The following is a 26,768-nucleotide window of genomic DNA, read 5'->3' as shown; positions in this document are numbered from 1 at the left end:
AATAATAAACACTAGGTATTGGTTTTTAATTGCCCATCTTGCAAAAGCATCTTCAATGTTTTATAAAATAGATGCCGTTCTTATGAAACCATTTCTTTTTTGTATTATATGTAACAATATGTATAACGTTTACTTATAATATGTGTTAAACATTAATTTCTTTATTTATAGGTTGTGAAAGTCCAACGTTTAATGCTCCTCGTTTTGTAAGTGAAGGACAAGAGTTATCCAATGAAATATCTGCTCCGTATGAAGTGCCTCAATATCCAATTGAACAAATCGAGAAAAAGTTAATTTTGCAAAAACAACTAAATGAAAAGTAAGTTCCGAGCCAATAGAAAATTAAAGTATAAAATAAAAAATTGAAGCATACTGTAAGGTAAAAAAGTAATGCTACGATAACGAGAAACTAATAAAAAATATAATATAGCAACATAATATCAAACAGATAAACATAAAGAATTGATTGTTCATAAGGTTGTTGATTTCTTTAGTAAAAAACGTGGTTTTAAAGTTTTCAAAATATTATTAAAGACTAGTTCAAATATTGTAAAAATGAATTGAATCTTTTCGAAAGTAATTTATCGAATATTCTCATATGTTCTAGAATTTTGTATAAAAATCAAAAACAATGAAAATGTTGAATATTCTAAAATGTTTTAGAGTACTCTATGACAAATTTTTAAAAACATTGCAAAAATGTGTTAAGTATGCTAGCATTCCGGCAAAGGCTGAATTGTTAGGGATATGGTGCCAAATCAAATGCTCCGAATCGTTTTTGCATTGCTTTCCCAATTTTAACGAATTTTCTAGAATGTTCCAGTTGACTGGCGCCTCTTTAATGAGACTAATAAGCAATTGCATCCTCGTAAATTTTTAAACATAACAAAACAAGCAATGGTTGAAAATCTTAAATGACCGATTCATCGTGATGCCTCAAGTATGTTTGCAAAATATACAATTTGTGAAAGTTAAGCATTATAAGAAAACTCAAACTTGATGTTTAACAGCAAAATGATTAGATATTTGCGGTTACGACGTTAAAAATGTTTTGTTTTGTTTTCCGTGTCTTTTGTTTATGTATTATTAGGAAACACGAAAATTCTGAAAAGCATTTTAAAAATATATTTAATCATAGAATGTTATGAAAAAATAGGAAGTGTCTAAAGTTCCGACGGTGGAATAACGCCTACGATATGCTTAATGATAGAACGTTTCACACGAGGGCAGTGGATTTATTATTCTATATTTATATTTAGGTAAGTTACATCCAAATTGGGAAATATGCGTAAATGTGGCGACATATTACTTAATATTTCATTAGAATTTCGCCGCACATCAGCTGACAAATGTTGAATAAAAAGTGAACTTCGATTTGGATACACAGTTAGAAAAGAATTGTTGGAATAACAATATTTAATTTCGTAGTTTTTTAGTAGTTGTTTCTGACAAAAAAAATGTATTTTAAACATTTTTGTATATATTGCCAAAAGTCAAATTTGGAAGTTGTTATTTTTAATTAAGTATCGGTTAGCCTACAAAATATTCACCGATTTTTATACTTATTGCAAGAAATATCCGAAATGCAAGTTGTTAAATGAGATTTAAGAAAGCTTGAAAGCGATTTTAGAATTAACATCAAGTGTTGGTTATTTCTTAGTAAATTATTTATTAATTTTTGCACTATATCTTGTATTAAGTAAAATAGGATAATTGTTGGATTAACTTCAAAAAGATAGATTTAGCTGTGCATGTTTTAAAGTTGATACTTAATTTTTTTGATTAAGCAAACAAGCTTTGAATTTAACATTTACATGTGAAGCCATAGCATCCCGAATTGGTAAATCTGTGTCCTTAGTTGCAAGTTACGCAAGCGTGAAAACCTATATCGTCTTGCTAATCTACTTTAGGTTTCGACGGTGGTAAGCACGCAATTTGACCCAGTAGTATCGATTTTAAAAGCTTTTATTTAACTTCACTGGTATGTGGAATTTTGTAATCAATATTTCACTCACTTCCACTGAAGCTGACATTTAGCACACATGTTTTGTTCACGTGACAATGTACGGTTACTTAAATGCCGCCATTTTTATCCAATATGGTGGATGTAACAAAATGGCGATTTATAATTTTCATAGTACCCCATGATATGGATATCAAATGAAAGAAAAAAGGAAAAAATAAGTACAAATAAAAGTTTGGGCGCTCATTAGAAACGATTTCGTTTACTATTTTCTTTTTTAATATTAAACATATTAAGCGAAGAATACTTTTATTTGATTACTTAAGATCATAAGATTACGGTGGGAAGACAACATAAACGAAGTGGGTGTTATCGTTGTGATGACCTTCATTTTTATTGGCGCTCATGATTCATTCGGATCAGTTTTTCGCCGCGTTTGCGCAAACTTTTGAATTTGGATAGAATTAACCTGAATAAAAGATGAAATCCTCTGTGTTTGCGTAAACAAGAAAAGCATTGGTTAACATTCAACCTAGTGACATTGGTATGACAATGTAGGTTGGATTTTTTTCTTATAGATAATTCCGTCGGTGACGTTTAGCCAAAGTTGAAAAAATAGCATCTAACTTTTAAGGATTAGGTTATCATGCAGTTCTAAAATCCTGCATCTACCACGTTAACCACCTGGAGTCGCCAGTGCAATTCAATCTGAATGAGTGTTGCGATATACAATCGTAAATTTTGTTACGATCGACATTCGACGAAAAAAACATATTCCTTCCCATAAATAAAAAAAAAACAAAATGTTTTTTAATTTGTTAAATAAATCAAATTCACCGACAAAATTAAATTTTTACATAAATAAAAATGTTTTTTAATTATTAATGCTGAAGCAAAAATCTTACTATCAATTTGTACAAAATCTTTTTAATAATTGAGCTTCGCGAATTCCAACAAAGCCTTGCCTTTAATTAATGTACTTATTTTTCTACTTTAAATTTTAAAGGGTTATTTTCTGGGGCCACACTTATTATTCGCACACGTTATATTTAGGTAATTAGAACATTGCAAATGTCGTAAACCGTTTATCTTAGTATATCTGAGTAACATAGACGCTTCTGATTAGAACAACCCAGGGAATAACCTCTTCATGTTTTGCCTTATGTTAATAAGCACCCTGTATGTCAATTAAAATACAATTCTAGATTAAAATGAATCGTTAAAAGACATATTTATTAATGTATCATTATTTCTAACTACATAGGTTTCATTTATCATTTATAGTAAAGTGTTATGTTTATGCACATTATCTTAAATGCAACTAATAAACTATTATAAGATAAGCAGAATGGGTAAATGTGCGAAAAGTAGTATACGTTTGTTGAGTTTTTTTTAAAGCACTAGCTCATTTATTTATCTCTCCGTAAATATTTAATTACATTTATTTTTGAATGGAAACAATGCAAATATGTGCACTCAAATACATACTTAATTATATTTAAAAGGAAACGAGGTGATATGTTCCTTCTTATTTATAGAGTTTTAGAAGACAAGAAAAATCACTTCGAATCATCATTAGTGGGAGCAGCAGATGAAATCGATCAAATTCATTTAGAGGACCATGATATAGTGCCGCATTTTCAGAGGGTCTCAGTTTCAGGAGAGGATACGAGCGGGGTAGGTCACATTTAATCATGTTCAAGGCATGATCAGTGCCTTAGATTTTAATTTTATCTGAAGGTAGAAGTAATTTTTAAGAAAATTGATTTTTGAATCATCAATTAGTAGTTTCATAAACATATCTATCAAATTTTATTGGAATCGTATAAAACGTTTTTGAGTAATCAAAGAAAAACTACTTTTTGGCACTTTTGACGCCCTCTTTCGGGCAATGAATCAATGTGGAAAAAAAATAAATTCTGCACAATCGATGTATTTTGACCACAGGACTTGCAGCAGTCTTATGTAAATAGAATTTTGAAACATACTATCTATGTGTATATGTATGTATGTGGAAGTCAAACTGTAAAATTTAGCACATTTAAATTGGGTTTGGCAACTAAGTAAGAAGTGCTGTCTTGTAGACTACTAGAGCCTCTAGTTTTAGTTGGGTTTATATTTTCTTTATTTCGTTTTTTTTTGTTCTTGCGCATTTGTATGACTAAATATAGGACCCAAAATAACATACTTCTCCCCATAATTTTTGTTTCAAACTGCGGTCGCTATACTCTTTATTGCAGCGTTTGTCGTAAAGAGGAGGATGTTTTCAATTTGGGATTAATTTTTTCCGCATCCAAAACGCTGTGTTACGTTTTTTCTTCTGCACCAGACGACTCGTAGTCTGACATGTTCGATAACCACAATGAACTCATTAACTATAAACAGAACAACAGACTGTTGGAATTAATAACTTTATGTTTTTTGACTTCTCTACTGTTCTGTTTTTTTTTATCCATAGACAGCAATATACTAATTGGAATGTACAATTTTTCTATTTCATGTTTTGGTTAGTTATTATTTTCCAATTAAATGTTTAAATAAATAGAGCTATTTATTTATCACTGTCCAATAAGTATAACCGGTTATGGTCCTAGTCTAGTACCAGTGGAAAGGTATTTAGCAAAACATGCAGAAATCTGCAACAAATTTTAATAATCGGTAATCCCGAATAACGACCATATTAAGGCGAGAACAATGCGAAGACGCAATAAATACAACTCCTTCTAAACCAACAGCAACAGCAGCAGAGAAATTAGCTTGGAAAAAACTGATTCAAGAGCGCAGTCAGTGATTGTACAAGGTGTACCTGATAAACATCTAGATATTATAAAAAACTGTAAATGTGCAAAAGATCAGTTAGAAGCATTAAAAGGAGTTTTTGTGGATCAAGTTCCTTTACCAAGTCGGCTTTGTGGTGAAAGCTAATTACTTTAAAAATTTAAACAAACGAAAAACTGGAAAACATTTTCTTAAATTCGCCACTATTATCAGAGAACTAAAAGAGCATGGCACTAACTTAAATAAGGCTGATAGGGTATGTCATCTACTATTGTCACTTCCGGAAAAAAAACACTTTAGCAACAGCTATAGAAACTGTCACAAATGTAACTATTTGTGAAAGCTCGGTTATTATATGAAGAATTGAAATTTAAGGCAAGAACTGAAATTAGTGATAAGGAAAGTGAAACAAGTTTTAGAACGACTAGTAAAGGATGTTATAGGTGTAGTAGTTTAACACATTTTTTAGCAAAATATCCTCAAAACATTAATAAAGGAAAGCCACCATTTAGAGTTAGAGGTTGGAAAAATAGAAGTAGCTTTCATAGAAATAGAGACAGAAAACAGCAGGCAAAAAATGCAGAACAAGAAATACAATTATTTGCAGCAAATCTATGCTCAAATGTTTTGTTTTAGATTCTGATGCTAGCAATTGTTAAAAACTGTTGAAAAGTATATGACAAATGTTAAAACCTTGACAAACCATGTGTCAATTCGTATAGCTAATAGAGAGGTATTAAAAACCAACAAAGTTGGAAAATTAAAAATGATTTGTCAAAGAAATAAGATATCGGTTGAAGCTCTTATTGTGCCTAACATGAAACATAACCTACTGTCTGTCTCAAAATTGACTTCTAAAGGACATAAAATCATTGTTGATAAAAGGAAAATTGAAGTAAATGAAAAAAAATTTCATTAAAATGTGAATATGGGAATGGGTTATATCTATTAAAAGTTAATGAGATCTTAAGTAAAAAAGAAGAAAAGAAAACGGTTGAAAAAGAATGTAGCTAAAGGCTAAAAACATATATAAAATGACTCATTTATTCAATTAAATTTACCTATAGACCCTTTAAACCTATTTCTGTGGACAGTGCAACATATTTCCAAACAATATTGAACGACTATCCACACTTTCTCGTTATAAAATTAGAGAGCAAAGATCTGGTGGAGTATATAGTATATTAGAAAAACAAAAAAAACTAAAGTAAAAGCTCTTAGATAACGGAGGTGAATATATCACTAATAAATTTACTTTTTTCTGTAAACAAAGGGGTATAATCTTAGAATGTCATTTCGTTTTTTTTTATGGAAATGAAAGACAGTTTTCGTATAATAAACAAATACTTTATTAAATTATATATTGACCGTTCTGGTCCAACACCTTTTGCCATCTTTCTGGTAGTAGCATAATTCCACGCTCATAAAATTTTTGGTCTTTGCTGACAAAAAACTGATCGAGGAGGTTTTTCACCTCCTCATTTGAGGTGAAGGTTTTACCGTCTAAAAAATTTTGGAGTGACCGGAACAAATAATAATCCGATGGTGCCAGGTCTGGAGAATATGGTGGGTGTAGCATTGTATCCCATTCAAGCTGTAAAAGCTTTTGGCGAGTGACCAAACTTGTGTGAGGTCTCGCGTTGTCTTGGTGAAACATTACACCTTTCCTGTTGATTAGTTCTGACCTTTTCTGTTGAAGTGCATCATTCAGTTTGTCCAGCTGATAACAGTAGACTTCCGAATTAATCGTTGTGTTATCCGGTAAAAGCTCAAAAAAAAACGATTCCTTTAAAATCCCACCAAACAGACAGCATCACCTTTTTTTGGTGAATATCGGCTTTGGAAATGGTTTGAGCCGGTTCATCTTTTTTGCTCCATGACCTCTTGCGTTTGACGTTGTTGTATACAACCCATTTGTCGTCCCCAGTGATGATGCGCTTCAAAAACGGGTCATTTTCGTGACGTTTGAGAAGCGAATCGCAGACGTCAATGCGGCGACACAGATTTCTCTGAGAGAACATGGGGAACCCATACATCGAGCTTCGAGGATAATCCCAGGCCTTTCAAGTGGTCATAAACTGTTGAATTTGATAAATTTAACCTCAATCCGATCTCACGTGTTGTTATTCGCCGGTTCACATCAACTAATGCCTTTATCGCGTCTTTATCAGCTTCAACCGGCCTTCCCAAACGTGGTGCATCTTCGACATCAAAATTGCCGGATCGAAATTTAGCGAACCAGTTCTGGCACTGGCGTACTGTCAACACAACTTCTCCATACACATCAGTCAATTTCTTTCTGGCTTGAACAGCATTTTTACCCTTTCTGTAGTAAAACAGTAAGATATGTCGAAAATGCTGCTTATCGCTCTCCATATTTAAAAGGGCACCAACCAAAAACTACTGCGTAGAATTAATTGGAATTTTTCACACACAAGCCTTGCTATATGAGCTCTCAAAGCATATAAAAATTATACGGCTTAAATGTGAAGTTGGGTGCAAAAGAATACAATTAAATCCTCTGTCGGGAAAAAACGAAATGACTTTCCGAACAACTCTATACAATGCCATTTACTCCACAAGGAAATGGTAAAGCCGAGAGAATCAATCGAACACTGTTAAATAAGATAAGGGCAAAATTTCTAGAATCAGGCATACCAAAACAACTATGGAGTGGGGCTCTAGAATGTTCTGTATATGAATTAAATAGATTACCAACAAAAAGTTTTGTCTAAGAGCATGACACTATCACAAATTTGACATGGTAGAAATGATTTGAGTTACTGCTGCGATGGTTATCGGTTGTGGATACTCGAAGAAGAAGAATTAACAATATCTAGTGACATCAAATATGATGAAAGTGTCATGGAGTGCAAGTTGAAATTTTGTAAGGAAAAGTCGGAACAATTATCCTCAAAACAGTCTAAAATAATTGAATATAACACTGAAAAAGATAACGAGACAGAAACTAGTGAATAACAAATTGAGAGGATGAAAATGAAGAAAGGGAATCAATCACAGAGACCTCAGATAACAAAAATTATGAACATAATGAAACCTTACCAGAAACAACAACTAGATCAGGAAGAAAAACTGTATGACCAATAGTATTAGATGAATATGAAGTTTATACAGCTTATTGTCTACCGTCAAAAGGTCATTACAAAGAACGGAAAATTTTCAAAGAGGCAAAGGAATTGCTCGAGTGGAAAGAAGCAATAAACAAAGAGTTGACCTCATGAAAAATTGAAAATATGGCAACTTGCAAAATTAACGGACGGTCAAGTTGCTATAGTTACTAGATGGATGTTTAAAGTTAGCTAGGTTAGTAGCTAAAAGTTTCGAAATACCTTATAATGAAGCTGAAGAATTTAGTTATGCATCTGTGTTAAGGATTATAAACACATTGTTCTAGTTGGTTAATTATCCTGTACCTTTCCTGTGAGGTAGCCCTGAGTGGGGAGAATAGACTATATGCAGGATCATGGATTTTTGTAAGCCATCTTGACGATTGCATTTTGCCTGTGCAACCACGCAACGTGTTGGCATTCATTCGAGTTATACATTCATACACATACAGTCCACAGCACACGTTAATCCATTTTATTAACAATAAAAAGTATAATAATACCGGCTTAGATGAAGGGTTTAAGCTAAAGTGGTTTATCTATGACCAAATGGCCAAATGCATGACAAATACTTGGCGCGTGGAGAGTGGACCGCCATTCTGCGCGCAAGCCACCGCCGTGCCAAAGAAACCGCTACAGCAGGCCTGTCCGCTCCAGGCCGCGCCGAACCCGTTGCACAGAGCGTGGATTGGCAATTCACGTGGCGTGTAACATTGCCTTAATGTGTAACCTACTACGCATACAAGTAACCTAGTATCTACACATAGGTGGAATGTATGTTTACATTTTTTGTATCATTGTTCGTGTCTCAGAATTAACGAATTGTAGACTTGAAATTTATTACAATTTCTTTTTGTAACACATGTTACATGTATTTTTTAACAAAAATTTTTCAATGAAAATTGTTGTTTGTGTAGGTATATGGGTATATTGGGTATTATCACAAATGGTTACGTAAAACTAATAATCTTGAAATGAAAACTACACTTACCAATCATTATTTAACTTGTCACCCATTAGACGCAAATTGACTTTTTATTCCCATTTTGAGTTTTACGATAAAAAGTATCTCGACCGAAATTATAGAAAATTCAGTTCCCTACAAAAATAAAGTTAAAATGTTTTGTAAGACTGTTTTCAAGATTTGACAGGAAAACTGTTACACCGTCTTTTCCAAGATAGCTAACATATGCGGGGCTTTCAACCCTCAAAAGCGAGGTGTAATACTCACACCAGCCCTTCCCCCCTACACATGAAAGAAAAATCTTGTCCTACCCAAAATATACTGCCAATGTAGCATTTCACTGGGCTAACATTTACATGTTTTTTCTTATGAGAACGGTTTTTCAGTTTTCCCAAATAACAATAGCAGTTACTCTGGGCTTTCTCTCTCTGCTGATTTATTGCGTATTTGTTAGATTAGATTAAGTGTGATTCAGAGTAATTATGTTAACAGCCAAATTTTAGTAGCCATTTATTCTTTCAACGTTTAACGTCCGATTATCGGTTAAGGTTTAGAAGTTTAATTATCGATTTGTGTGTTTACATTATCCATCTATGTAGTTGCAGTTTTTATCCCAGTACGTTATTCGGTAGACACCTATGTTGCCAATTCACGCACAAGACTGGCTTCAGATTGTAAATTATTGTAATGTGCTCGGCACTTTCTGTTACACCCTGTATAAAGTATATAAAAAAGTAGAAGTTAATCACGACAGAAACGTCGTTGACCAATGTTTAATTATTTAGACCTGTAAATTGATTTATGTATAGAATACTGTATGCTTATTATTTTTTTTTACTTGTTTAGGTACCTCTTGAAGATTTGGAGAAGGCTTCGCAACTTATCGTCCGAGCATTGCAAATAAGGCAGTCTTACATGAAACAGTCTCACCAGTCTTTTCCTAATACAACATTTAGTTTCCTACAATCTGTTTCTACTGATAACCTTATAATCACTGAGCCTCCTCAGATACACGATGACAAACAAACAATTGAAGGTAATTAATTTTTATGTTTATCTGTCCCCGGTTTTATGGATCCTTTAAAGTAGAAATGAAAAGTAAAACTCCATCATTTTATTGTAAATTTAAATCATTTAGTACGGCAGGTATGCGTTTTAACCTTGCACTTCGTGAAAAAAAGGTGCCACTTAGCGCAGTTGTTTTTTATATTGAGAATTATTAACCAAATGAAGAGTTGGTAGCATCAAATTCGGCATTCCGTCCACAAGATACGCGATGTTGACCATCCGCCAGGTAAGAACGAGAAAATTTGGTTTTATTGGGTTTTGAAGGAAGCTTGGCTCACATCTTTGGTGCATTTAAGGTTCTATCAATCAATCAACTGTGATAATAAAAAACGTTATTTCTTTGTCAAGCAATGCAGGCGATAATACATGTAGAACAGGCAAATTTGGTTTGAAAATGCCAGAAACTGAAAAAAACTCATCCGAAGTTTTACACCAGGATCGTGTAAGGGAAAGTGTGTAGAACAAATTCACATAGTATGAAATGTTTTTTCTTATAAAACGAAAGTACAAAAAAAATTCTATATAAAAACGTAAATATGAAATGTATCAATTAAATGAGTCCAGATACGTCAAAATCGATTCATCCGAACAAGAAAGTATAAAAATTTGCGTTCATGCAAGTTTTTTTCAGGCACTGTTAGATTTAAAAGAAAAACATATAGAACGAAAGTACAAAAAAAATCCTTAGAAANCAAAACAAAGTTCTGAACCTGGAGACTAAAAAATATTAGTAGATACTTACTGAGCTTATCAAATGATTGTGTCAAAAAAAATTAAAATTTGGCTTGTAGGGGCTAACTAACAATATTGGTTTTATTAATGCAAAGTTGACCTGAATTTAGTCGCATACCTGCCATACAGCCATACCAAATGAAAGGTTAATGTGACTATTACACGACATTTCATCATGCGACATCTCACTAGCATGAAAAATTTTTCTTAACACAACAGTACATTACCATGAAAATTCATTACATCGCAGTTAATATAATTAGAAAATACATTGTTCAGTTCAAATAATAATAAATTACATAAGGAATGAAAGCCTACCACCATTGTTATACTTCGTAAAGTAAAAAATAACATATATCTCATAAAATGTAGCTGTGTTGTACATTTTATAAACAATAAAAATGCATATAAGGAACCAAAACCTCTCATCATTTTTATCATACAGTGATGAATTGGAATGTTATGAAGTACCATACTAGTGAACTATTGCCGTGATGAAATGACGTGTAATGGAATGTAATAGAATCGGTTAAAGTACTTTGTAAAGTGTGCATATTCTGCAACTAAAGTTCAATTTATAGTTGATCTAATTGACTGATCATTTTTATCAATTATGACTAAGTACTATGTTTCTTGCATTCCTTTCTGTTGTACATGAAGTAAATTGTAGAATTTGGCTGCTCACCGGATTACCTACAGATATTTTTCCAAAACGAAAATAAACATTTGACGATGGAGTTCTACTTTGAGTAATTTGTAGTTTTTTATATTTAAATTATGCATGTGCTAGACGATTTCGTCATGGACTACCCTAGCTCTTGTAATACCTCTGCCAGGCCTTCCATCGATGAATATATTTTGAAACAGAGCCAAAGTGACGCGGTATTGGAACATATATTAAAAAATGAATCGACTCAAGGTAACCCCCTACCTTTTGCGTATCGAGTAGAAATATTTCTTTAACAACATAATCACAAAATATATTACCAACCAATTCAAAGACTCGCCACATTGACTGGCGTAAGTTTATAAATAACTACTCCATCAATGCATGTTACTTAATCTTCAGTGCACAATAAATTGAAGGTTATTACATGTACATATTTTTAAATATAAGATCATTCAAGTTTGATGGCTTATTAAACGTTTTGAGAAAAGTTGAATAAGTTTGATACTGAAATTTTAACTATGTGAGATTTTGACAATATTATAAAAATAAAATAATTTCATCAACAAATCTCTTCCAATTGCGGATTGTAGTTCCAGTGGCGTTAAGGAATGAGTTGTAGATATTTCTACGTAAATGACCACATGAGTTTTCGCCTCCTATTATCAATCCGCGCGTCTAAACGTAAAAGTTCAGGGTTTATTCGCATTACTCAAACGACAAACTGATATAATTTAGATTATTCACTTGATTACTTGTAAACTCTTAAAATAAATTAATAAATATATTTTTGAAGTCTAGACTTAGCAATACGATCCTCTTTTCTGAAATCAACTTGTAGGAAGCGGCGGTAGCCGAGTATGGACGCTCGACTTGTATGGCGCAGGGCCCGCAATTCTTTTTGCAGCCGATGTATTTTTTTAATGTGTTTATTTCGTCGTTGCCATACACCTCCTTTTATTTGTAATTTTACCTTTTTTAAAAATGTCCACATTTATTTATTTTCATAAGTAATCAAACAAGCCGCGTTACGGAACCATTTGTAAATTATACTGCCATACGATGATTGGTCACTTAAATTGCCGCATCCTAAATAACGCTGCCTAATTAGTCAAAGATTACCCGCGTTACTTAAAGACAGAGTGATTGGTATAGTTTGTTTTGTTTTACAATCAATAAGTTAATACTTTGCTTGTTTCACTGCTTATGCAAATAAATAAAGACATTTTCGAAAAACGTAAAATTATTGTTAGGTATTGGATAAAACACAATTAAAAGGAAATACATAACAACTATACCCCAAACAAGTCCGCCAAAAAGTAATCAGTAAAAATAAACAATTTAAAAAAATTACTACATCGGCCGCACTTTAGCCTTGCGGTGTACAAGTCGAGTGTTCATGCCACTTGGCCACCGCAGCGTCGTAAAACTGTGGTAAAAGTAGGCATCTGAGAAGAGAAGTGTATTGCTATGTTTGGACTTCAAAAATATCTTCATTTTATTAATTTACATATATTAATGTAATAACCTGTTAAGAAAAATCAAATTATATCAATCGGTCTTTTCAATAACGCGGATAAACCCTGAGCTTCTACGTCTAAACGCATAAATCGATAATAGAATGCGGCAACTTATGAGACCAATCGCGTAGCAGTATTCTGTAACAATAGTATTTCCCAAAATTTCCTAGTCCAAAAGTATTAATGGTCTATAATGGCAACAATTAGAAAACAATGGTTAACAACAATGTACAATTGGAATGTCGAGATTCAACCATCTTCTCACGACTTCGATTACCACCTCTTTTTTGTAGTTAATCACTAATTTATTTCTTGATCTGTTTCGCCTACATTTTGTGGGAGGTTTTACATTTCGTTACGGTGTGCAACTGGCACTAGTCCACACAAAACGTAGCGACCTACGGTCATAGTTGTCGTTGCTAGTTGGGTTGCATTTTTCTCTGACTTTCGAAATACGTTGAAATTTACCTATTACCGTGCTCACACTTTCAACTCTGGAAATAATAGTGTTTTACTCAAGTAAGTCGAGTTCGAACGTTTCCCCCCTTCACTGTCAATACTTCTCTAGAAGCTTCGTCAAAAGTCATATATACGGGGAACATCTAAGCCCAAAACTATCTTACCTTCTATTTCCCCAAATAGTACACGGTGTTGAAAAGGGGTTTCGCCTACTTTTATGTTGACATAACTTTCACCATGGATATTTACTACTAGCTCTTCATTGCTTGGCAAGACCTTATTAGGTCAATATTCTGAGTTTTATAATTTGCTCTATGTAACTTTTCTACTGTTTCCCATTGGGCGTATTTGGATAAACGAGACAAACAGGTCTTGTGATTTCTATCTAGTATTCTTGGAAGCTTGCCCCGTCAGCTTATTAGTTGGACGCGATTAACTTATGTCAAATAGGCCTGTCGGTATTGCATTTTACTTACTTTTAAAAGTCTCCTTTCTTCAAATCCTAGTGTATTTAAAATTTCTTCAGCACCATCATACAAGGCGCAGACATAATGAACACCTTAAACCATGATTACATTACAGATTATTTTGTCAATAAGAAATTAGGTAGAATTGGTTCATTTTACACTTATTTTATGACTAATGCAGTCATTTATTTCACTCTTCAATATCTACGTAACGTGTAAAATTCTAATAAAAGCCTGTAGGCAAATAATTACAATGAAGTGTTTGGATCCATACTACCACGGCACACTTACGAAAATTATATTCTGATCTATACTGTAAGCTGAAAATGTGTGCATTCTGCTGAACATGACACTTGTACTTGTGAGAAGGATTTAATTTTTTAAAAATTTTATACATTTGATTTACGGAGTGACTGGAGATTCAGTACACGCTGGAAGTCTAGACATTCTATTTTAATTATTGATGTTTGTATATCTACTACTTCGTATATAACCGAAAGGACTTTGTTGATGAAATTTGCAATACTAGGTACTAGTTATTACAAAGCCTGAAATTTCACTTTTGAATTCCTTCAACTTTTTTTAAGTGACCATCGAGTTTTTAAATTTAAGTAGGCTTGCATATTTAGGGAAGATATGTACGTATTACATACAAACTTTTTCTTGTTTGTCGGTGTATACCTACTTAATATCTTATTTGTATATTGTATTTTTTTTCACCTTTTTTTTCTATAAAAAAAATAAAAGAAAGTTATTTATGCAAGAATAAACAGTAGAATACAGTAACAGAATCTACGTATTACAGTAGCGCAGTTAGGGGAGGGGAGGTTAAGATAAGAAAAGCTGAAAATCCACCTTATTATTAATAAAATGGAAATCTGCTATTAAGAGAGAAAAGATTTTTAAAAATCGTTTTGTGTATCGGTCTAATCTTCGAAACGGTTGAATTGTTTTTGATGAGACATTACATTACATGAATAGAAGGATGTCAGGAATAAGCTATTTTACTGTTTTTTATTTGTCTTTTACCAGTCAATCAATTTTACAGCAAATTGCTTATTGGGTGCAACAAAATTAAAAGCTCTCTTCCCCCTCCCTTGGCTATACCACTGGCGTGTAATAATAGTAATAAATGGAAATGAAGGAGTTTTTGTAGTCACATTTACTGTACTGACAGTGTGGAAATGGCTCTTTGTTTAAATACCGGGTGTTTCTCAAATAAATGGCATGCTTGCAGGAGGTAATAGGGCACTACAACACAACAAAATTAAGTAATGTTTGATGAAAGTGCATTATTTTCGAGAAAAACGTATTTTAAAATGGTCAGTCTTGCCCTGGTAGGATCACGCAGGGAAACACGACAAAGCAACGCCGCATTTGTCATTTGGTAATCATTAGCGTCCGTTTTGTATTTCTTCTGCATTTTTGCACTCACGCATTGTTAATTGTTAGATTGGATTAAGTGTGATTAACGATGTTTATGTTACAGGCAGCCTAGACTAGTTCTTTGTTCTTTTAACGTTGTAGACTTATAGGTAGGTAGGTACTCAGTCGAAGTCGCGGACAGTAGGTCAGTGTGACAGTGTTATAAGTCAGTGCAGAATAGAAGTTGTTACACTAACATTTAGTACGGCAGAACTTTGTAACGTATTACTAATTTACGGTCAATCTTAATACGATGGTCGAATTGTACGGTCATCGATATTCCCAGTGAAAACTTCCTAATTGGGAAATCATCATAAATGCTGTACAGAGATTAAAAGGAACCGTTAATCTACATTTTACATGTGAGGAACGTGGGTAATCTCAGAATCCAATCATTTCGAACAATTTCAGTGATATACATACGTATATGTTTCGTGGTGTTAAGTAAATTAATTTTTTTCTGATGGGAGGATAATGCTATTGGCGAACTACTCATAAAAAAGAGAACGCACCTTGGGTATATATTATACATCGAAATTTACCTTACAGTTGATAAAATTACAGTTACCAATTAATGTTTACGTAACGTTAATTTTTTTTTATTTTTTGTGTTTTAATTCCATATTGAGTATACTTTAATCAATGAACACAATTGTTAGTCAATTAATTTTTATCGTAATGGATGTCTAAACATTATTATATGTAGTAGCGCAATTAGTTAGCTGTTAATATTTACTTTAGTAGTCGCCCCGCAACCGGTACTTTTTATTATCTCCATTGATGGAGGTGCTTAGTGATTATCGCAATTTCTTTGTACCTCGCCAATTTACGCCAGGACCGGCTTCAAATTACAACTTCTAGTTTTATTACAAATATTTTTATCTCTTAACCACGCAGCTTTACTTACAATGTGATTCCGTATTCCATCTAATTAACATCCTCCAAAGCTTGCTACCTATTTCAGAAACACCCTGGACATAGGACACCTGGCTATTCATTGTGTCCAGAACGATGCGTGTCCGACCTAAAAACTTCAGTACGAAACATATCAATTTGACAAGTGTTAGCAACAGCACTTTCTCATTTTCATTTCCGGCATGTCAGTAACGGTAAGCTCAATTGCCAAAATACAAGTGCTGTTGCCAGTTTCGCATTGAATTGCAGGCATTAACACAAATATTTATTTCCATAGATTTTGTCGTGTTTTTACTTATCTTTTTTTTAATACTGAACAGTTCTAGTACTGTAGATAATTAATTACATAATTTTTTCTACTTTTTTTCAGTTATCTCATAACGCCAGGTATAAATAATACAAATATAAGTCAATTAAAAAATCTGAAATTTCAATATTTTATTCTTTCCATTAAGCGTCTAAAAATTTTTCGAAAGTTTCAGCCAGTGCTGGCTTTAAGTGAAGAGGAACGCAGGTTTAAAATGAGGTCCCCTTTCTCCCCTCTATCGAAAATGGTTTAATAGAACAAAAACCGTATTTAAATAAATAAAATGAGCTATTATTTATTGAAACAGCTATATTAAGATAGTAATAATTATAAATAGGTACGCACAATCATTGTTGCATTTATAAATAATATTGTATTCATAATATTAATTTAATTAATGATACAGTATTTTAAGTATTCAAAAATTTTTAATAAAAAAGATATTTTTATGAAAACTAGTCCCCTGTTATCTTTGAGGCCCAAAAGCAGCATTGGTTTCAGCTAATTTCTGTTAAATTTCTCACCTTTTCACTAGTTGTACAAGCATACGGTAGGTATTTTGTATAATAAACATCATAGCACATTATTCGAGTAATAAGCATTCCATTACCATTTTTATGTGCTGATGGTATAGAAATCGTTAAAAAATAACGAAAACTGTATTTCTCAAATCATCTGTAGGATGTTCTGCAATGATCGCATGAAAATTCAAATAGAAAAGTCCTACATCATTTCTTTATAGAATACGATCTCGATTAGAAAATTCTCATCGGACCAGTGACAGTTTGGGGTGCATAATTTCAAAATTAGTAGAAAAATAACAACTAATAAAACTGAAGAAACATGTCTTCTGTTTTGAATTACCCTTTTATAGATGAATCGAAAACATTTTGAATGCTATTTTCTCCTAGTATTCTTGGATTAAATGAAGTTTTCAAATGCTCTTCGGGAATGTTCGCCAATGCGAGCTTTAGTCACACCAGACGTAATGAATATTTTATTTAAGATTTTTACTGTTTGATTGCTTATGATCATTAGGTTACGGTAGGGAAAGACAACATTCACAAAGTTAGTTGTTGCCATGCCCTTTATATTACCGTGAAAACTAACCATTAATTGATACAACGAATTTACAATAACTGGAACAAACGCATTCATTTTTTATTGTCGCGACGCTTTGGGCAAGCGAAAGTCCCAAAGTGATGTGAAATCAGTATCGATAGCTGCCTGTATTTTTCCCACCTTCAATGTAAAACTATCGGCTGAACAGTTTATATGATCTGACTTTGCCCTTCGTGGCGACTAGTGGGTGCGCATAACACTACAAATATATTCTAAACAGAAAGATAGCTCTTTTATCAACTGTAAATTTCCGGTGTTTTTTGCAGATGGTCATAAATTAACGTTACAAGCGTGCTAATTGGGACAACGAGTCAATGGTGCTATTAAAGTTCAACAAAAACTATATGTTAGAAAAAAGGACAGGACTTGATTTGAATTTTCTTTCTCTATCGCATTGTGTAGAGATTATGCGATGATTACACGACACACTTGCTAAATGATATTGTAATTGTAACAAAAACCAAAAAATGTTGAAATTCTGGAGTAATTAATGTAATATACCTATTAGTGATAATTATTTACAGAACATGGTATACATCCCCCAAGCGGTCGATTTAATCCGTGGGAAGTACCTTTTCCACCCGATCTTCCTTACTACATTAAAGCTAAAAAAGGGATCTATCATATCTACCCAAGCAAAGACGATTTAAATGCAGATAAAAGTATTGATTACCAATTTCCTGACTTAGCAACATTTGTGAGCGATATGAATTGCTTATGCAACATGATTGCAGATGGACCTTTGTAAGTGTAGGTGAAATAGTTGAGAATGAATTTTATCAACATTAATTGCGTTTTTAGAAAATCTTTTTGTTATCGTCGTTTAAGTTACCTATCGTCAAAATACTCCCTTCACGTACTGTTAAATGAATTAAGGGAACTTGCATCCCAAAAAGCTGTTCCACATAGAGATTTCTATAACATACGTAAGGTTGATACTCACATTCACGCAGCTTCTTGTATGAATCAAAAGCATTTACTACGATTCATTAAGAAAACATTAAAGAACCATGCAGATGAAGTTGTAACAATCAATAACTCCCAAAAAATGACGTTAAAAGAAGTTTTTCAGGTAACTTACATATATATGCCACCTTCTCATTGTGTATTGTAATCCTGTAATGATTTTTGTTTAAAAGCTGTTATGATTTCAGTCGATGAATTTGACTACTTATGATCTAACTGTTGATATGTTGGATGTGCATGCAGATAGAAATACTTTTCATCGATTTGACAAATTCAATGCCAAATATAATCCTATTGGTGAAAGCAGATTACGTGAAGTATTTCTCAAAACTGATAATTATTTAAATGGGAAATATTTTGCAAGAATAATAAAAGAAGTAGCTAGTGATTTAGAAGAATCTAAATATCAAAATGCTGAACTAAGGTTAAGTATATACGGCAAAAGTAGAGAAGAATGGGACAAGTTAGCACACTGGGCGATTGAATCTAATGTATACTCTGACAACGTTCGCTGGCTAATTCAAATACCTAGACTTTAGTAAGTAGAACAGTTTTTGTTGTTTGCTGCTTGTTTTTGGTTAGTTTAGTTGACATTAATATGAGCGTAAACAAAGAAAATGCTTTTCAATGTATAATTCCCGCGTACTTTTGGTAAAGACCTGTAAACTCTTATTGAAACATTAAAAACCATTTTCCATTGTTTACACTTACGATTAGTTAAAAATAGTTTCACTGCTGATCGGTGAATCAGTGAAGTTTATATACCTAAAGTTCATATATTTAAAGGAAATTGTAATCACTTGTATATTTTTTAATTATAAATTTACTTTTCAGTGACATTTTCAAATCAAATCAAATAGTGGAGAATTTTCAACAAATATTGGAAAATATTTTTTTACCACTTTTGGAGGTGACAATGAAACCAACTTCACATCCCGAGTTACATCGGTTTCTGCAGTATGTTATTGGTTTTGACTCTGTAGATGACGAAAGTAAACCGGAAAATCCATTATTTGATAAAGATGTTCCTACTCCAGAAGTTTGGTCAGATGAAGAAAATCCCCCATACGGCTATTATTTATATTACATGTACGCTAATATGGCTATTGTAAATCATTTTCGCTCTGAAAGAGGGCTCAATACATTTGTGTTAAGACCCCATTGCGGCGAAGCTGGTCCTGTACAACATTTAGTTTGCGGATTTTTGTTGTCAGAAAATATATCTCACGGTTTACTTCTGAGAAAAGTTCCGGTTTTACAGTACCTTTACTACTTAGCTCAAGTTGGCATTGCAATGAGCCCTCTTTCTAATAATAGTTTGTTTTTAAATTATCACCGCAATCCTCTTCCTGAATACTTAGCGAGAGGATTAATAGTGTCTTTGTCAACGGATGATCCATTACAATTTCATTTCACAAAAGAGCCTCTTATGGAAGAGTATAGTATTGCGGCCCAAGTTTGGAAATTATCTAGTTGTGATATGTGTGAATTAGCTCGAAATAGTGTTTTGATGTCTGGATTTCCTCACAAAATGAAGCAGTACTGGTTGGGTCCAAACTATACTAAAGAAGGTGTTGCTGGTAATGACATCAGTCGTACAAATGTACCCGATGTAAGAGTTGCTTTCAGATATGAAACTCTCATGGATGAATTGACCAATATTTTTAAAGCATTTCGCAAAGATAAAAATTAAGTAACACATGGTTTAGAGATATATATGTCTACTTATTGTTTTTAGTTGCAATAAAAATAAATACGTAAAGGTGTTTGCCATAACAGCTTTGAACTACTATGTCTTAAATTTAAATAAAACATGTGTTCCCTATACATGTTGGATAATTTTATTGCATTTTTCGATTCCAAGGTTATAATAAAATTGTATTTTTAATATTGTTGGATGACAAATAAAAGAAATAGTTGTAACTCTTTATGATTAACACCTATCGTGTTTTCTCGAAATTATTTTAACTCAACAAACGTTTTTATTTTTTTTTTTATTTACATTTGACTGTTGCGGTATATTTAGTTACATTAATAAAAACTATAATTTTAGTTAATACTGAGTTTAGGAAAGCCTACTTTAAATGCTCAATTAAAATTATGAAGTTTCCTTTTGACTGAAGTATTAATGGTATCACCCCTCAATGACATTCAAAATTAAAAAAAAATCATTTGGATATCTTTAATGCTAGTCGCCTATTGTGACGCCACGTGGCACAATGTATTATTTATGTGCTTTTGTACAAATGATTTGAATTATCTTAAGAGCCAATAACATGCTATTGCTAAAAAGTAATAACCAAAAAATAGAAATGAAAGTATAAGTTTTTTGAAGATTCCTGGAATCGGCACCTGTTTTTGGTTAAACAAAAAGAAAAGTTTTCAATTAAAAGAAGCACAGTAGCACTTTTAATCCCGGAAAACTTCGCTACTTCTGAATAAGCCCCTATACGGGAAGGATGTATCCACTGGTTTAACAACGCAAAAGGAAAGCGGAGCTACTCAGTTTGCTAGCTTTCTTATTAAGATGTCAAGATACCAAAACAACTCCAAACATTAAGCGGACTCTCTTGCGTAAAAGAATATATGATAATCGTCGCAATCTGACTCGCAATGATGAGAGACTGTTATCTACCAATGTACAACTTGTCAACCTGATGCTCTAGAGTGAAAAAGTATAAATGACTGTAATTGCAACCATCACAACGAACCTTCAGAAGAAGAGTATGATGCATTGAATAAGTGTAAGAGAGGACTTTCGGAAGCCAATGATACATAAGGCCATGACCAAAACATTCGACGATCTCATACAGTACCTACTACACATATAAACTTAGAAAAGAAAGGAAACTAAAAGTTGTTCTTAGAGGCATCCCTCCCTCAATAGGCATTAAAGATATAGCAAAGGACCTTCACACACAAGGATACTCAGAAATCAAAGCAGCAAGGTTGATCAACAGACTCGGACACGAAATCTTCCTCGTAAAAATAGAAATAGACCGTATTTATAAGTCAACTTACAACTTATAACAATGTTGCAATCTAGATATAATAGTAGAAAGCCTATTCAAAAAGTAAACCTCACGACAATGCTACCCCTGCCAGAAATTTGAAAGCTGGCTGCAAAGCAGAATTTAGGTGCCTAAAATGTGTAGGCAACTACTCCACTCATTTGTGTACTAAACCACAAACAACCCGGAAAATGTGGTAATTGCACAGGAGCATATCGCAAACTACAGGAAAGGTCCAGAGAACCCAAACAAGAAAACAGAGTAACCACCAAAACTCTAAACCCCAACTTGCAGCCAAATTACAAAAGTAGAATACTCATCAACTAAAAACAAAGAAGAAACAGCCAAAATTATTGGAGAAATGTTCATACAATGCTAAACCTAACAACAACAAAATTCATTAACTGCACCAAACAACTGTTAAATCTACCCAACCTATGAAGAACTCCATAAAAAGAACACCCGCCAACCAAAAAAATAGCATACTGGGGCTCAATCGTTTCCAGGAAAAATCAACGTTCTAAAACACTAAGTAACATCTCAAAACATCGACATCATGTGGATTAGAGAAACATTACTCAAACCATCCTAAATCCCCCGAATCCTCAACTAAAAACTCCATCGACCACGACTTGTTCCCACCCACCTCAAAAGAAAACATAATAAAAGCCACAGGAATCCAGCTAAACATCAAACATATAGGAACTACTTACATATTCAGCGTCTACTACCCTTCAAGAAAAACTAACCAACCGCCGCTACATGTCAACGAGCTGAATAAACTACTAGAAGGCAATACATAAAAAATAATCATATGAAACGTTAACAGAAAGAACCACGATTGGCACTCAAAAATAGAAAACACTAGAGGAAAACACTTCAAACAATACGCCGACCGACAACTACTACTTATAGCACCAACTGAACCAACCCATCACCATGAGCCAACGAAATCGTCAGACAGTCTGGACATAGCCGGATTAAAAAATATTGCTCAACGATTTCACATAACCTCCATCGAAGATAGCGACCTAATGTCAGGCCACAATCCCATCATCCTCCATCTAGGACAGAAAAGAACATTCTGCAAATAAAAACTATAAACTGGGTCGAATTCAAATCAACCCTCCAAGGAGAGCTGCAAGACTCAATCTAACTTCCCAGACAAGGAAAAACTGGAATAGGTAACACTCATCCTCGAAAAATAGATATGGGAAACGATCCAACAACATACCCACACCAGAACCAAAGGTAACTTCATCCCCAACGACATCGTGGAATTAATTAAAATAGCAAAGCGACAAAAAAATACTTTCAAACGTACAGCTCGCAGGACAAAAGAACCCTGAATTGAAATTGAGTTGAAAGATCAGTCATTACAAGAGGCACGGAATAATACACAGTAAACAATACCAACAATAACAAAAAAAAACACGCTGCGACGAAACCGAGGAGGTACCATAGCAATAGAGAGATATTAGAAAAGTAAAAATAAAGCTATACCTATTGAGAGAGAAATTAGTGTGTTATAGTTCAGAAGTGAGATTACCGCAGGTGCCAGGTGCTCGTAAGTAAGCTATAAATAATATAAGAAAAGTGATAAGGTGATGCGGGACCTCCAGCAACCAATCGAAAGGATGGCGCAATTGGACATAGATTTTGAAATGAGGAGCTAGAATGGGGCGAGTTTTCGGGAGGCGAAACTAAAGATGTCATCAGGCGGGTAGTTCAGGAAAACATGGAAAGCTGTATGAGTGCTTTTAATAAAAAAAATCAGTGCGAAAATAGCTAAAAAGACGCGTTTAGTACTAATAGGGCACAAAAACGTACACAAACACAAACGTATAAACCCGTACGTTTACAGTTTGCGCAAGTATGTTAAGGAATATGTGTTTAAAATTTTTAGGTCTAAACATTGTTAATCAAGTCAAAAAGATTTTAACAAAATTTGGCATGTTGTATTATAAGATGGCAGAGGTTCCTATTCAACCAAAAACGAATATGTACCTACATCAATCAAGAATTAGAATTTAAAATTGCCTACCTTATAGAGAATTGATACGTCATTTAATGTAATGCTAGGTGGTAGGCTCGATTTAAGCTATGCAATTATCTATTTCAGCGAGTTTTAGAATGGGTATGCTAAAGTACATTGGAAAATGTTGAAGAATGTTTTGAGATATCTAAAATTAACTGAAAATTTTGAAACAAGTTGAAAAATAAAGTTACTAAACTGATGGATTCAAAACGAATTGTATTCCTATACTTTTGCAAAACATAATCTACAGAAGATTATAAACACTGCCCAGCTACCAATTTTATTCGAATGGATCCCGCAGATAATGAGCATTGGCAACTTTATTCGGTATTTATTCATGTTCTAAGTCTAACTGTATTTTTTATATAGATATTATTAAATAATAGATTGTGATTGTAATAGTTAATAAAATCGGCAACAATAAAATAGACTTATTCTTTGTCCTATAAAATTTATGTTCAACTGTAGGTCAATAGCGGTAGAGCAAACGGTAGTGAAGGTCTCATCAAACACATACAGTTGCATATGAACATATATGACAGATGATTAAAAGTTATTGGTTACATATATGATTTTAGCGCCTTTTATAAAAGCACTAATAATTTTTGTACCAAAAGGAACGTAACACAAAACACAACACAAATGAAGAATATATACAAAAGTTTAATAAGACTGAACAACACTCAAAAACAACATAAGAACAACAACAAATAATAACAATATAAAACACGAATTATCAAGAGGTAGACTGGTTACTGGTTACTGAACACTGGTCAATAAGTAGGAAATTTGAAGGGTATTTATATAACAGGATTGTTAGTAAATAGAGGGAGAACATTCTAGAAAGAAAAGTACTAACAGAATATGTACAGACTTGTTGAAATTGAATAGAATAGAATTCGAAGAAAAAGTAAGCGAGGGAAAGCCAGCTATTATTATTGGTTGTTAAGTATGTATCGAAGACGATGAAATTGTAGGTAAAGATAGCGATAGCGGAACAATAGAATTTAGTTTGAAAAGAAACAAAGGCATGCACAAGATAAGAAGCGAAAGGTTTACAATATTTACACATGTACAAAAATATGAAAAATTAATATACAAAATTGTACGTATTCTATTTTTGTATTCGCCACAGTACCCCCCTGCTAGTAACAGACCGTTACGGAAATCCCGCTTGTAGGTACGGAAAACGTACTCATCTTCCAGCCTTTGTTGTTAAATTTGCTGTACTCGGCTAGCAGGAAGACTGTTGTTGCAGTACTGGGATACTCGCAGGAAAATCTTTGTTCGCTGCGATAGCGGTTGGCAGGCCCGCTGAATCATTTGCGAGAAACTCTTTCAATTCCGGGTCCGTTTTCTGTTCTTCTGCGAGCGCTTTGTAATCTAGAACGGTGTGCAGTTCTTCAACACGAGATAAGGCACCCGCAACGATGTCTGCGTCACAGGAAAATTGGGCAATGAAATCCAGATGCTTGACTTGCCGTGGAGAATAATGGTCGCGCTTCTTCATGAACGCGTAGGTTATCGGTTTATGGTCTGTATAAATTGTAAATGGTCGTCCCTCTACAATGTACCGAAAATGTTTAACCGCAAGATAAATGGCCAACAATTCTCGGTCGTAAGCGGAGTAGTTTTGCTCGGTCTGACTGAATTTTTTGGAGAAGAAATGCAATGGTTGCTAATGGTCGTCGACGTATTGCTGCAGGACAGCTCCGATGGCGTAATTCGAGGCGTCTGTGAAAATTGCTAGGGATGAGTAGCTTGCGAAAGGGCGTCTTTAGAAGCTTCGAAAGCTCGTGTAGCTACCGGTGTCCACGACACAGGGTTTCCCTTTTACGTTGCCTTGTAAGAGGTCATTGAGCGGTGCTTGAATTTCTGCTGCCTTCGCAATGAATCTTCGGTAAAAGTTTACCATCCCTAGGAACTGGCGAAGCTTCTTCACGGTCTGTGGGAGCGGGAAGGAACGAATGGCGTCCACTTTATCAGGTAACGGATGCGTACCAGCACCGGAAACTAAGTAGCCAGGAAATTTAACCTCCGGTTGGCCGAACACACATTTGGACAGGTTGATTATTACTCCATATTCCTGAAGTCTCCCGAATAGAGTTCGTAGATGGTCCAGATGTTCCTCCAACGACGTAGACGCAACCAAAATGTCATCGATGTAGGCATAGCAACAGTCTAGGCCTTGCAGAACTTCATCGATGAAGCGTTGAAAAGTTTGCGCTGCATTGCGTAACCCAAAGCTCATGTGCGTGAACTCAAATAAACCGAATGGTGTTGTGATTGCGGTTTTCGGGACATCCTGTTCAGCAACTGGGATCTGGTTGAATGCACGTACCAAGATCTATCGTGGAAAATATGGTTTTCCCGCTTAGTGACTGTGAAAAGTCCTGGATGTGCTTCACAGGATACCGGTCAGGGCACGTTCTGGCGTTGAGGGCGCGATAATCGCCACAGGGTCTCCATTCGTCGCCTGTTTTAGGGACCATGTGCAGCGGTGATGCCCAGGGACTCTTGGAAGGACGAGCGATGCCCAACTGAACCATGGCCTCAAATTCCTTCTTTGCAGCTCTCATCTTGTCGGGAGCAAGTCGTCGTGGTCGCTGCGCGACGGGTGGTCCAGGAGTGGTGATTATATGATGTTTTGTCGAATGGGCTGCATACGTGAGAGTGCCTCCTGGTCGGGTTGTTCCCGGAAATTGTTGCAGAAGGTCATGAAACGGTGAGGAGTCTGTAACAGTCTTAATGGAGGATGACTTGCACTCAATCACTTTCCCGTGGGATGCGAGAGGAGTGGTTAAGTCTAGAAGACGTTTGTTCTTCATATCCACTAATAACCCAAAGTGTGAGAGGAAGTCTGCGCCGATGATAGGTTTCGAAACGTCAGCCACAACAAATCGCCATGTAAACTGTCGTCGAAGTCCTAGGTCGAGGGTCGAGGGTCAACGTTAGTATTACATATGTTGAGATAATGGTGCCGTTAGCAGCGGAAAGTTCATAGGTTGACTTTTCTCTATGTTGCGGAAGTTGTGCACGCGGAAACACACATAGGTCGGCTCCAGTATCAATTAAATACCTTATTTTCGTTGAACCATCTGTGATAAATAATCGGCGGGAGTGCGTAGGGCTGCTGTCATTGGTCGCCATCAACGACTGCCCATGTCGTTTCCCGGAGAATTGGCTTCGAAGTTACAGGGTTTCGCACATCTTTTTGCATTATTCCCGAAACGCACAT

At 34.3% G+C, this 26,768-nt stretch overlaps 1 protein-coding gene across 4 annotated transcripts in view; it reads left to right on the top strand.

Moving 5' to 3' along the window:
* The window catches only part of LOC108742994 (AMP deaminase 2), a 30,537-nt gene extending 7,623 nt beyond the window's left edge, over positions 1–22,914 (top strand). For 2 of the 4 annotated variants that reach the window (XM_018478382.2, XM_018478384.1), the window contains exons 2-9: positions 172–319; positions 3,502–3,640; positions 9,680–9,869; positions 11,424–11,552; positions 18,040–18,259; positions 18,317–18,587; positions 18,670–19,019; positions 19,316–22,299. In XM_018478382.2, coding sequence (XP_018333884.1) covers positions 172–319; positions 3,502–3,640; positions 9,680–9,869; positions 11,424–11,552; positions 18,040–18,259; positions 18,317–18,587; positions 18,670–19,019; positions 19,316–20,174 — 2,306 coding nt within the window. In that variant the 3' untranslated portion in view covers positions 20,175–22,299. Of the gene's footprint in view, positions 1–171; positions 320–3,501; positions 3,641–9,679; positions 9,870–11,423; positions 11,553–18,039; positions 18,260–18,316; positions 18,588–18,669; positions 19,020–19,315 lie in introns of all 4 variants that reach the window. The other 2 variants (XM_018478385.1, XM_018478386.2) reach the window with 2 other exon arrangements.
* Positions 22,915–26,768: the final 3,854 nt, after the last annotated feature.

Source organism: Agrilus planipennis, unplaced genomic scaffold (assembly GCF_000699045.2).
Source record: "Agrilus planipennis isolate EAB-ADULT unplaced genomic scaffold, Apla_2.0 scaffold386, whole genome shotgun sequence".
Lineage (NCBI taxonomy): Eukaryota > Metazoa > Arthropoda > Insecta > Coleoptera > Buprestidae > Agrilus > Agrilus planipennis.
Note: the sequence above shows the minus strand (reverse complement) of the source record. Positions and strands in the feature narration are given on the sequence as shown.